Source organism: Rattus norvegicus, chromosome 9 (genome assembly GCF_036323735.1).
Source record: "Rattus norvegicus strain BN/NHsdMcwi chromosome 9, GRCr8, whole genome shotgun sequence".
Classification (NCBI taxonomy): Eukaryota; Metazoa; Chordata; class Mammalia; order Rodentia; family Muridae; genus Rattus; species Rattus norvegicus.
The window spans coordinates 77,256,060-77,268,779 of record NC_086027.1 but is presented as its reverse complement, the minus strand read 5'-3'; the positions used below and the strand labels follow the sequence as shown (position 1 = coordinate 77,268,779).

At 34.1% G+C, this 12,720-nt stretch overlaps 1 protein-coding gene across 5 annotated transcripts in view; it reads left to right on the top strand.

Annotated features, from left to right (window-relative positions):
* Erbb4 (erb-b2 receptor tyrosine kinase 4) overlaps window positions 1-12,720 on the top strand; it is a 1,072,248-nt gene that overhangs the window by 776,854 nt on the left and 282,674 nt on the right. For all 5 annotated transcript variants that reach the window (XM_063267662.1, XM_039084150.2, XM_039084151.2 and 2 more), the window contains exons 9-11: window positions 3,386-3,512; window positions 10,206-10,279; window positions 11,280-11,370. In XM_063267662.1, the coding sequence (XP_063123732.1) occupies window positions 3,386-3,512; window positions 10,206-10,279; window positions 11,280-11,370 (292 nt within the window). The remainder of the gene's footprint in view (window positions 1-3,385; window positions 3,513-10,205; window positions 10,280-11,279; window positions 11,371-12,720) is intronic.

The window sequence follows — 12,720 nt, the reverse complement described above, 5'->3', positions numbered from 1 at the left end:
GATCTGATATTTTTTTTAATTTCCTCAGTTTCTGTTGTTATGTCTCCCTTTTCATTTCTGATTTTGTAAATTTGGATACTACCTCTCTGCCCTCTGATTAGTTTGGCTAAGGGCTTATCTATCCTGTTGATTTTTTCAAAGAACGAGCTCCTGGTTTTGTTGATTCTTTGTATAGTTCTTTTTTTTTTTCCATACGGGGTTGATTTCACCTCTGAGTTTGATTATTTCCTGCGATCTACTAATGTTGGATGAATTTGCTTCTTTTTGTTCTTGGGCTTTCAGGTGTAATGTCAAGCTATTTGTGTATGATTTCTCCTGTTTCTTTTTGGAGGCACTCAGAACTATGTTTTCCTCTTAACACTGCTTTCATTGTTTCCCATAAGTTTTGATGTGTTGTGCCTTCATTTTTATTGAATTTTAAAATGTCTTTAATTTCTTTATTACTTCCCTGATCAAATTTTCATTGAGTAGATAGTTGTTCATCTTCCATGTGCATGTTGCTTTGGTCATAATTGAAGACCAATCTTAATCCATGGTGATCTGATAATATGCATGGGATTATTTCAATCTCCTCTTATCTATTGAGGCCTGTTTTTGACCAATTATATGGACAATTTTGGAGAAGGTTCCATGACGTGCTGAGAAGGTATCTTCTTTTGTTTCAGGATGAAATGTTCTATAGATGTTTGTTAAATTCATTTGGCTCCTAACTTCTATTAGTTTCACTGTGTCTCTACTTAGTTTCTGTTTCTATGATCTGTCCATTGACAAGAGTAGTGTGTTGAAGTCTGCCACTAGTATTGTATGTGGGGCAATGTATGCTTTGAGGTTTAGTAAATTTTCTTTTATGAATGTAGGTGCTTTTGTATTTGGATCATATATAGTCAGCATTGCAAAGTTATTTTGGTAGTTTTTTCTTTAATGAGTATGAAGTGTCTTTTCTTGTCTTTTTTTGATAACTTTTCATTGAAAGTCGATTTTATTTGATATTCAAATGGCTACTCCAGCTTGTTTCTTGGAACATTTACTTGAAAAAATTTTCCATCCTTTTATGCTGAGGTAGTGTTTGTCTTTGTCACTGAGATGTGTTTCCTGTATGCAACAAAATGCTGGATTCTGTTTATGTACACAGTATATTAGTCTATGTCTTTTTATTGGGATATTGAGTCCTTTGAGGTTAAGAGATATTAAAGAACAGTGATGGTTTCCTATTATTTTTGTTTTTAGAGTTAGAATTATGTTTGTGTGTCTATCTTCTTTTGGGTTTCTTGCAAAAAAAATTACTTTCTTGCTTTTTCAAGGGTGTAGTTTCCCTCCTCCTGTTGGAATTTTTCCTCTATTGTCCTTTGTAGGGCTAGATTTGTGGAAAGATATTGTGTAAACTTGGTTTTGTCATGGAATATCTTGGTTTCTCCATCTAGGGTTATTGAGAGTTTTGCTGGGGTAGCCTGGGACAGCATTTGTGCTCTCTTAGGGTCTGTTTGACATCTGTCCAGGATCTCCTAGCTTTCATGGTCTGTGTTGAAGTTGGTGTAATTCTGATAGGTCTGCCTTTATATGTTACTTGACTTTTTCCTTTACTACTTTTAATATTCTTTCTTTGTTTTGTGTATTTTGTATTTTGACTACTATGTGATGGAAGGAATTTCTCTTCTGGTCCAATCTATTTGGAGTTCTGTAGGCTCCTTGTATGTTATGAGCATCTCTTTCTTTAGGTTATTGAAGTTTTCTTCTATAATTTTGTTGCCAGATATTTACTGGCCCTTTAAGTTGGGAATCTTTGCTCTCTTCTATACTTGCTATCCTTAGGTTTGATCTTCTCATTGTGTCCTGGATTTCCTGGATGTTTGGATTAGGAACTTTTTGCTTTTTGCATTTTCTTTGACTATTGTTCCAATGTTTTCCATGGTCTCTTCTGCCCCTGAGATTCTCTCTTTAATCTCTTGTATTCTGTTTGTCATGCTTGCGTCTATGACTCCTGATCTCTTTCCTAGGGTTTCTATCTCTAGGGTTGTCTCCCTTTGTGATTTCTTTATTGTTTCTATTTCCATTTTTACATCCTGGATGGTTTTTTTTTAATTGCTTCACTGTTTTGGTTGTGTTTTAATTCTTTAAGGTTTGTGTGTGTGTGTGTGAGTGTGTGTGTGTGTGTGTGTGTGTGTGTGTGTTTGTTCTTTAAGTACTTCTACTTATTTACCTGTATTTCTTTAATGGAGTTATTTATGTCTTTCTTAAAGTCCTCTAGCATCATTAGAAGATGTGATTTCAAATCTAAATCTTTCTTTTCTGGTGTGTTGGGATATTTAGTATTTGCTGTGTTGAGAGGACTGGGTTCTGATGATGCCAAGGAGTTGCTTAGTTTCTTGAGCTTGCTTCTCACCATCTGGTTGTCTATGATGTTCGTCAGTCTCACCATTGGAGGAAGAGTCCTCTGTCTCTGATTGGAACTTGTCCCTCCTCTGGGCCTATGGGCTTGTGGGCCAGTGAGCATGTGATCTTAGGACTGAAATCATTCCCGGGAGACCATATCTCTCAGGGCAAGTTTTATATATGAGAGCTGTGGGACAACCTCAGCTCTTGACACAGATGGAGACTGGAAGGGTCCTGTTCTAGGTCTCCCTGTGCCTCCATCTAGCTTCTTTCAATAAATGAACAGATAATGAAAATATTATATAATGAAATTTTAGAAGAACGAATGTGACATATTTTGGAAAGCAAATAAAACAAAAATTATTGTGTTAAGGAAAATAAACCATTCTCGGACAAATGTGACATGTTTTATCTGAATTCATATTTGTGTGTGTGTGTGTGTGTGTGTGTGTGTGTACTAAAACAGAAGAAGGCTTAAGGTAGAGAAATAAAATATATGTAATAATAAATTAATAAAGGAAAATATCTTCAAGAACAAATGGGCTGGGATTAAAGGTGTATGTCACCATGCATGGTCATATAATAGATTTTTATTTTATTCTTACCCCTCCCCCACCAATTGCAGATCCTCTCTTCCTCCCTATCCACCCTACTTCATGGCCTGAGGAACATATAAATGCATCAGAGTTCTGAGTCTATTTACAAGACTTACACAAAATCAAGCCAGACAAAATACCAGTCCAGAAAAGGGGAAATGGATAAAATCTGAGCACTCATTTCTTAGCAGAGCTCTGAGTTTGAGGCCACCTTGTTCTACAAAGCAAGACAGCCAGGGGTACACAGAGCAAACATGTCTTGAAAACCAAAAGAAAACAATAAATAGCTTTAATTTTAGAAAAACCATAACTAATTTTAAATTCTGAAATAAACATTTTTATTTTATAAGGAAAAATACAGTGATTATTAGCCAATAATATGTTTTGCAAGCTGTTTACTCTGACTCTTACTTCTATAGCATGTGATGGAATCGGCACCGGATCCTTGATGTCTGCTCAGACTGTGGATTCCAGTAACATTGACAAATTCATAAACTGCACCAAGATCAACGGGAATCTCATCTTTCTTGTCACTGGCATTCATGGGTCAGTATTCAATGTTCTACAGTGTAGTTCTGCAAAGTGAAAGTGTTCCATATCTCTACATGCTTGCATTGTTGATTCATCTGGACCTAGAACATTTTTACTTTTTCTTAAACTCTTTCCATCCAAAGTGGTGGACATCCTTTCAGTAGTGCTGGGGACACACCTGCATTTGGAGTTTGGTTATTATTTTGAAATGAGAATGCAAATCTCTAATTCTGCTTGAATGTACTTTCTGGGAAATCTCTTAAAAGCCAGAGCCTTAGGAAACCCCAGGACTTAGATACTTAGAAGAAAACATAAAGTAAGAAATTACTCTTGAGTTTGCAAAGAATTAGTTCAAAACAGCATATATTAAAAAATCAAACAAACAAGCAGGCAAGTTAACAAAACCTTAACACGAAACGACTTAACAAACCTGACTTAAAATTAAGTTGAAATTTTCCTGATCTGCTTTTTAAATTTTTCTTTTATGATATATTCGTCTATTTGTCTCTTATATGGGGAAATTAGTGCTACTATAAAGTGGATTTTATTTTGGTAATAAAAATTGTTACATTATCTGGGGTCCTTCATTACAGAACCGGCTGATGGCTTTAACTGGGGAAATAACTGAGTTTGTATTCTTTGTGTAATAAAAATGTCAATAGCTATGCTTTGTATTTTATCTATTTGTCTATATTAGTACTTAATCTCTAAATATTATTGCTACAGGCTACAAATAAAGACTATCTCTCGCATCTTTTAATTCAACTCTTAGACTGAACATATATCACATCATTTCTGGAAGCAAAATAACTGAGCACATTGTGAATAAATATCTCCAAATAAGAACAGCATGAACAATGGGACAGAGTATTTATCTTCATTCAAACAAATTATTATTTATGCTCTTGCATAAAACATCTCTATTAAAAAGGCAGTTTTAATATAGCCCCATGTCATATCCTGTAAAAGTATACACGAATCTTCTGTCTATTGTGTTATGTTTAGACAAATCAATACTTTTTAAAAGGAAATTAAGATTACTAACTTCCATTTAAGAAGTTGGTAATTCTAATCCCACATCAAGTATGGCAATGATGTGTTGAGTGACCACCATTCTGAAATTGGATCCATTTGGTTAACCTTACTAAGGACCACACAGTTCCTCTGAAATCATCTATTGTTGACCTAGCATCTTTAGCACTTTGGGTAGGATATTTGGGTCAAGATTTATTTATTTGTTTGTTTGTATGCTAAATAATTGAATGAGTATATGACATCTGGAAAGGGATATATGTACATGTCAACATCTTTTTTTAAAATATCCCTATGAACAAAAAATCATCTGTTACTAGTGCAAGCAAGTAGATGGAGCCACTTGACTCCCACTGCTTCCTTTATATGAACACTGTTATAGTTATTTTTTCTATTACTGTTATAAGATACCCTCACAGAACCAGTGTAAGAAGGGAAGGGTTTACACTGGTTCACAGTTTCAAGCTACATCTAACATGGCAAAGAGTTCAGGAAAGCAAGTCTGTAGGACAGCAGATTAACATACATAGACATATATACATGCACATATACATAAATATATATATATATGTGGCTCATTCTCCTTTTTATTCAGTCCAAACCTCCAGCCTCTAAAACACCACCAGCCACTTTTCAAGTTGGTCTTTCCACCTAAGATGACTAGATCTAGATTATTCTTCATGAGCATAATGAGAAGCTAAGTAATGTAGGTTATCTCTCACAGGTGAGCTCAGAGATCTCTACATCTTCTAACATTGCTGATATTAAATATCACAGATACGATAAATGTAGTAACTTCAAGCCTTCAAGGTTTGGTAAAATTTGAAAATCTGTACTCATAAAGTGAGTGGATTAACAGAAGTGGTTTTTGGCATTGTCTGGTCAAACATCTTATATTTGGTGTGTGTGTGTGCGTGTGTGTGTGTGTGTGTGTTTGTGTGTGTGTGTGTATCAAGCATTTGGCAATTTTTAAAATGTTTATTATATATTTCTTTACTTACATTTCAAAGGTTAAAATTCAAAATAAAATCTAGAGATAATGTTCTTAATTTAAATACATAATTTTTTAAAAATCATTGGAATTTGTAGTTATTATTAAAACAAATATAAGAAAATTTCCCAGTATGATAAAAAAAGGTATTGATAGTAAAATTCTTAACTTCTTAGAATCAAAATTGAGATTTATGATAAATAGCACTAGAAATCATTCTGTATAAAAAATATAAGAAAGTAAAGGACATTTGAGTACCTGAAGACTGATACAGAAAATAACTAAGAAGATATATTACACACACACACACACACACACACACACACACACACAAACTACAGAGGTAACTAAGAGTCTTTGAAACTGGGACAAAATGGCTAGGGAATTTCACACGAATAAAGACTCAGTGTAAATTTAGAACATCTGAGGTTCTCTCTAGTAGTGCATTTCTAAGATTGTAGAGGACAAAGGGAAATCCTTTGCTTTAAGATAATTTTAAAAGCACTGCCCTTGGGTTATTATTAGAAGCCTAATTACTATTAAAATGTAAACATTCCTGTAAGTGTCCCAATTTCAATTGAATGAAGCAAAACTACCTCCATAGATGACTTCTGTGTGGAAAATTATTGTAGTTGAAAATTATGAACAGTGACCTCCCTATGGTCAAATTTCTTCTAAATAATGTTTGTGAGAGAAAAATTTGAAAAAAAAAACCCCAATGATTTAGTGGTTTTTAAAATATTATTTTTGTCTTGCTTCAATACAGAAGATTATTGTGGAGTTATGCTATTTATGAGGACTTTGTATATTTATCTCTGCTTTACAGCATAGTCAACATATACATACAAAACAAAAATAAATAAATGTAATGGACAATAGGGACCACACAGAGTTTGTGAAATTTCCTCACTCCGTAAGGACTGTAATATCACGAATCATTCAAGTGAAAATGAACTGCCTAGAAAAACAATGTGGACTACAAGTCCAAAGGTAAAAGCATGTCTTTAAAATGAGCCCCACAAAAGACAAATGAGATGGTTTATGTAGGTGACCTGATCCTGCATAGAGTTTGAATCACAGCAAAGTGATGAATGGAGTGAGTGGAGCTCTGTGGAGTCTCTTTCTTGACAATCATTTTCTTTCCTCCAGTGAAAAGCTGGAAAATGGATTGCTAATAAATAGCCTTTCTGATTGTTTTGGTGAATAAATCAAAAGGTTTTTGATTTGTCCAGCCCCATACCAGTAAAATCTTAATGAATAGTACACATGGTAGGGAAAGTGGAGGGAAAAATAGGACAAAGGGAACAAAAGGCATTGAGAAGACAGCAACAGAACCTCAGTGACTGTCTATTTTATAGCTCAGAAAAGGGTTCAATTAATAGTACTTTATAGCTTAATGCTAGTCTTTTATAGACTATCTTAGAAAAGACATAAAAGGCAAATTATTATTTCAGATACATCATGCTTCTTAGTTCAGATGATTATCTGTTCTTAATCATAACACTGCAACTTGGAGTTAAAATTTAATACTATTGTGCCTCAAGGAAAATATATATGGCAATTTATAAGACAAATATATGTGAAATATGATATATTCTTCACTTTCAGTCTCCTGCCAGGATAACCCATATATTCGGAAGCCTTTCCCATCCATTTCATGAATCTATGCCTATAAAACCAAATCAATAGATGTAAGACCACACACACACACACACACACACACACACACACACACACACACACACACACACACCAGGATAGCAGTCTGTGTTTGTGTGTGGGGGAAGGTAGAGAGAAAGAGGGGCCAGAGCAGATTTTTAATGTGACTACTATATTACAAACAGTAAACTTCTAGTAAATAAAATGTTTTATGTACTTTCATTGTCATTACTCTCAATATATTAATAGTGACTTTTAATACGATATTAATATTCATTGACAGTTATTTAATAATGAGGTTAAAAGACATAATTAAATGATATTAAGACAGTCATTTCTTTCAGAAAATAGTCTTGAACATTTTTTCAATAAGCTTTTGTATTTTAAGAGATATAAAGAAAGGTAATTGGTACACTCACACCGTGATTTGTAGTGTCTTTACCATGAATGGAAATTCAACTCATATCCTTTGATTAGAATGAGAATTATAGTCTTGCAAAATGTCTAGAGTTATCAAAGCAATATCCCTCTCATCCTTTGTCCTGGCATTGTTCATGTACATGTTCTTACAGTCAAACGCTGCTCACAAGCATGTTGTAACTGTGTCATATAAAGAGACTGACAGGAACAGGTTTTCATAACAGGTCTCAGTCATGGTAGATAGTGGAAGTCACGCCTAGGTTTCATGACAAAATGACTTTCTTTCAGGAGATTTGTTAATTGGTTTTTTCTAGGCTGAAAGTTGTTGTGGCTCACCAAACAGAATATCAAGGGACCACAATATTCTTCTACATGGTTCTGTGTTTAGATAGGAAAGCAATTTTAAGGTACTGTAGATCTCTGATGACTTAGGGTGACAATCCCTAGAGGTACTTTGAAGCTGAAAAGGAGAATTTTGTCAACTTACTTTATGGCAATCCTGACTCCTAAAATTAAGTATATAAAACATGTGTGGTTTATTCAGCTTCATGTTAATGACCAAGAATTTATTTAATTCCTAGCAACGGAGAAGTTTTAAGTCATGATTTGGACTAACTTCATTACTGTATGCTTGCCCTGAATTTAGATTCTTTCTCATTGATGTCAGGATATTTGATTTTGTAGTCAGAATTGTTGTAAGTTACTTTCCATGGGAGAGCAAGGTTAAAAATTATTTCTCCAATTTAAGAGCTTCTATCTCCTCAGACTTAAAATTTTTTTACACTAAATATGAATATAGAATTCCATAATGGACTTGTGATTAGGAGTACAACGAAATGTCATCTGGATGTGGCATGGCTGCTGCACACATGAACTTATAACACCTGTGGCCACCTGCCCAAGACCTGCACAAAACCAAGCTAGTAAGGACCTCCATCATGGAGACCTGTCAGGCTGCTTAGCTGAGAATATGGAGGGAATCAACGGCTGCTGGAGGAGACAGTGTGACTCTATTTGGTATCTGGGCTGGGGATGAAATTGGAATGAGGTTTTAGGGGTGAATATGATCAAGATATACTGTATATATATGAAAATTTCAAAGAATAGATAAATATTATTTTTAAAAGATAAATGCAACATTTTGACCATGAATTATACTTTATTTTTGCATATATGTGCATTAGAAATAATAATGGCCATATATTATGTAACACATACATACATATGCATATACTCATATATGCACTTATGCATGTATGTATGAGAGAGTGTGTGTCATACCAAGAATTCAACTTTTTGAGAACATAACATTTAAGATTTAAGCTTTTAAGAGATATTCATTATCCTAGTAAGAGCACCAGTGGAAGGGGAAGCCCTGGGTCCTGCTAAGACTGAACCCCCAGTGAACTAGTCTATGGGGGGAGGGCGGCAATGGGGGGAGGGTTGGGAGGGGAACACCCATAAGGAAGGGGAGGGGGGAGGGGGATGTTTGCCCGGAAACCGGGAAAGGGAATAACACTCGAAATGTATATAAGAAATACTCAAGTTAATAAAAAAAAAAAGAGAGATATTCATGTGACACTAAGAGTAATCTGGATCAATAGTTGATTTTGAGTCATAGAAAAGCATGCTTATAGTTTTCCAGTCTCAGCAACACACAGCATCCTAGCATCCTACAGCACTGCACTTTAAGCTCGTAGTACATTGCATTGATTGCACTTCTTAGTTTTAAATGTAATTTAATCAAGCAAAGCCTTTTTTAAAGTGATGAGAAGGCCCATCGTGTGGGGTAATACGCTGATGAAATGAGTTTAGAGAGCCAGTGTCAGGTGCTTCGAGAGATCAACCGGGATTTCATAGTTGCTGAAAATAATGGTCTTTCAAAGACTCGACTTTCAGTGGAAGCAAAGTGCATTTCCAGCAGCTATTCCCTGTACCTATTGGATTGTTGGGCTATCATAAAGTACTTTGGTTGACAACCCAATTAAGATTGTATTCAATGAAACTACTGTATTCTGGATTTTTTGCACACACAAATTAGAAAATTTTCACAGATGATACAAAGGATAAGTGGTCATAGGAAGAATAAAAGTCTTTTAATTGCTATATAATTCTAGAAAATTCTAAGTTCATTCCTCTTAGAAAGTTCAGTGCTCAATATCTCATAGGAAGGTGCATCTGCATAGAATTTATCATTTCCATGAAAATATGAAAGCTTAATACATATTGTGGATCCTTTTAAAGTAAGGAATTTAACAACTGGGATATTTTCCTTGAATTACTGAAAGAATTATTTCAATTACTGAAATAGTTTGGTATAATGTTGGTCTTAGTATTCAAGTATGCAATTATTTTCAATGGCCATTACTTACTTAAAATAATTTGTAAGATGAAAATAGAACACAATTTATTAGTATTTTAATGATAACTTTTAAAATATGATGTGAATTTTAAAAAAATTTCATAAGGGGTAAATTAAAAATGTAAAAACGTTTATACTTTGTATTAATAAATTTGCTATATATATTTTTTAGATGGAAGCAAGTATTGTCTGTGTTATAAAATAATTGTTTTAAATTTGGCTGCATCTCTTCTTGATTTTGTAGTGACCCTTACAATGCTATTGACGCCATAGACCCAGAGAAACTGAATGTCTTTCGGACAGTCAGAGAAATAACAGGTACTTTTAATAGTAGATAGATAGATAGATAGATAGATAGATAGATAGATAGATAGATAGATAGATAGACAGACAGAATGCCATAAGCTATGTGACATGGTATTTTCTTGAAATAGTTACATTTTACAATAGCAATACATTCTTAAAAGAAGAATCTTTAAAACTCAAATGATCCCTTAGCTTTCATATTCTAAAGTCAATAAAATTCAGGCATAAACTTTGAAATATTGTTATTATTGTGTTTTCAAATACCAAAGATAAATGATGCTTGGGCACTTGTTTTGTAGTTGACTCCCACATAGGAACTAGAGTTTACTGTGAAGAATAGACAGCATTCCATTAGTATGATACTTTTTGAGTATTTACTGTTTTAAATTCTCTTATACTAATTATTATGGGTTCATAAATATGAATCAACTTTGGATTTAACATCACAGAAAACAAAACCTGATGAGTTAGGGCTGAACGAAATATTTTAGATTTTATGGAGATACAGATATCATAGTATATAGATAAGTGGTTAAGGAATTAAAGGAAATAGAACTTTATTTTTATTTTTAACTTGATAAAAATGTATGTATATGTATCTACCACAATAAAGTAAATTATGCTCTTTTAATATTTGACATTTCCAGGTTTATGAGTCCCTGAGTCTTAAATCATGGACTCTTTTTTTTTGTTTGTTTGTTTGCAGAGCTGGGGATCGAACCCAGGGCCTTGCGCTTGCTAGGCAAGCGCTCTACCACTGAGCTAAATCCCCAACCCCAAATCTTGATGCTATTTTTTTAATAGCCATTATTAATTTACTGTTAACTCCAGAAACTCATAGTATTATACTTAATTGTAAAGTGATAAGTAAGTGGTGGATACTACAAAAGTGGTTTAATTGTCTTTTGCTTACTTCCTATTTTTCAGTATATTTTCATCATGTTTGAACTATCACTAACACTGACATTGAAAAATGCTATCATGAATTATATCACTTTCTTACTCCCTGTAGGTTTCCTGAACATACAATCTTGGCCCCCAAATATGACAGATTTCAGTGTTTTCTCCAACCTTGTAACCATTGGAGGAAGAGTCCTCTACAGGTAGGTGAATATGTTTGGTGCAGTCAGCTGCTCGAATATAGAGAGGAATATCACAAGCTCTTTAATGTTATGATCATCTATTGATTAATTCCAAAAATGTGTCTCCTGAAATAATCCCTGGTATGACATGAGACACACAGAATTCATAGTTTGGTTTTTAAGTGCTTATTGCCTGGGCAGATATTAATGTGTTTCTGGTATAAGGCATGTAATATGATCTGTATAACTGAACTTTATATGTATTTTGTGTCATACTAAGACATAAATGTAGACGACTCAGTAATGACTCGAGTGTGTGGGGAACATTTGCTGCTGTAGCCAGGGGTTTGACTTTTCTCTCTGATGCCATTGTTTGTGCCACACAACCTATGTTGATGTTACTGTTGTAGGTTCCCTATTCTTAGTGTTGAATAATAAACAGAGAGGTCATTAGTGGAAGAGGAAACGCCTAAACTTGCAGACATGAAACCTGGGGATACCTGGAAAAATCCATCCCCTCAGAAGAAAAGAGGAGGGAGAACAGGGGAAGGACTGTGGGAGGGGGTGACCAAGAGGGGGCAGTGAGTGGGATGTAAAGTGAATAAGTAAAAAATTAAATTAAATTAAATTAACAAATAAATACAGATATCAGAGGGATATTATGAGAAAATATCAATGTCACTATTTTAAATATACATGATAAAATGAATCTTTAGTGAGCCACTACTCTTTTAAAGTTTTCTTTGATTTTTGAAAAGCAGTACAAATGGTCAATAAATACTAGAAAAATGTTCAATATCCTTATGTAAAGGAAAAAAATGAAAGTCAGTGTCATTACCCCAGTCAGAGAGAAAATAAAAGATAATAAATGTTAACAAGCATGCACGAGAACAGTTACACGTTGACAATGAAAACGTAAACTAGTGTATCAACCAGAGAAATAATTGTGGAGATCATCTACAAAACAGTACGACTGGATAATGAGGTTATACATTTCTAAAGTATATGCCGAAAGTTAGCATGAAGCAGGGATACTGTCACGTCTGCATTCATCGCAGCACTAATCCCAACAGCCGAGCCAGGGAACGGTTGGCCTGGTCAGTAGGTAAATGGCTAAATAAAATGTGTATAATTACGATTTTGTTTATTGTCTCAATGTGACAAGAGTAAATTTTAAAACACCCCAACTCTAGACAATTAATGGGTACTGAGAGAGAAACAATCAGTTTTCTCCAGAGATTAGACCCTTAATAGCTTACCCAATCCCACAGTCAACCATAAACATTATGCATATGATCAACATTAAATGGACTAGGCCATTTTAACATATATATATACATATGTACATACATGTACAAAATAAGAATAATT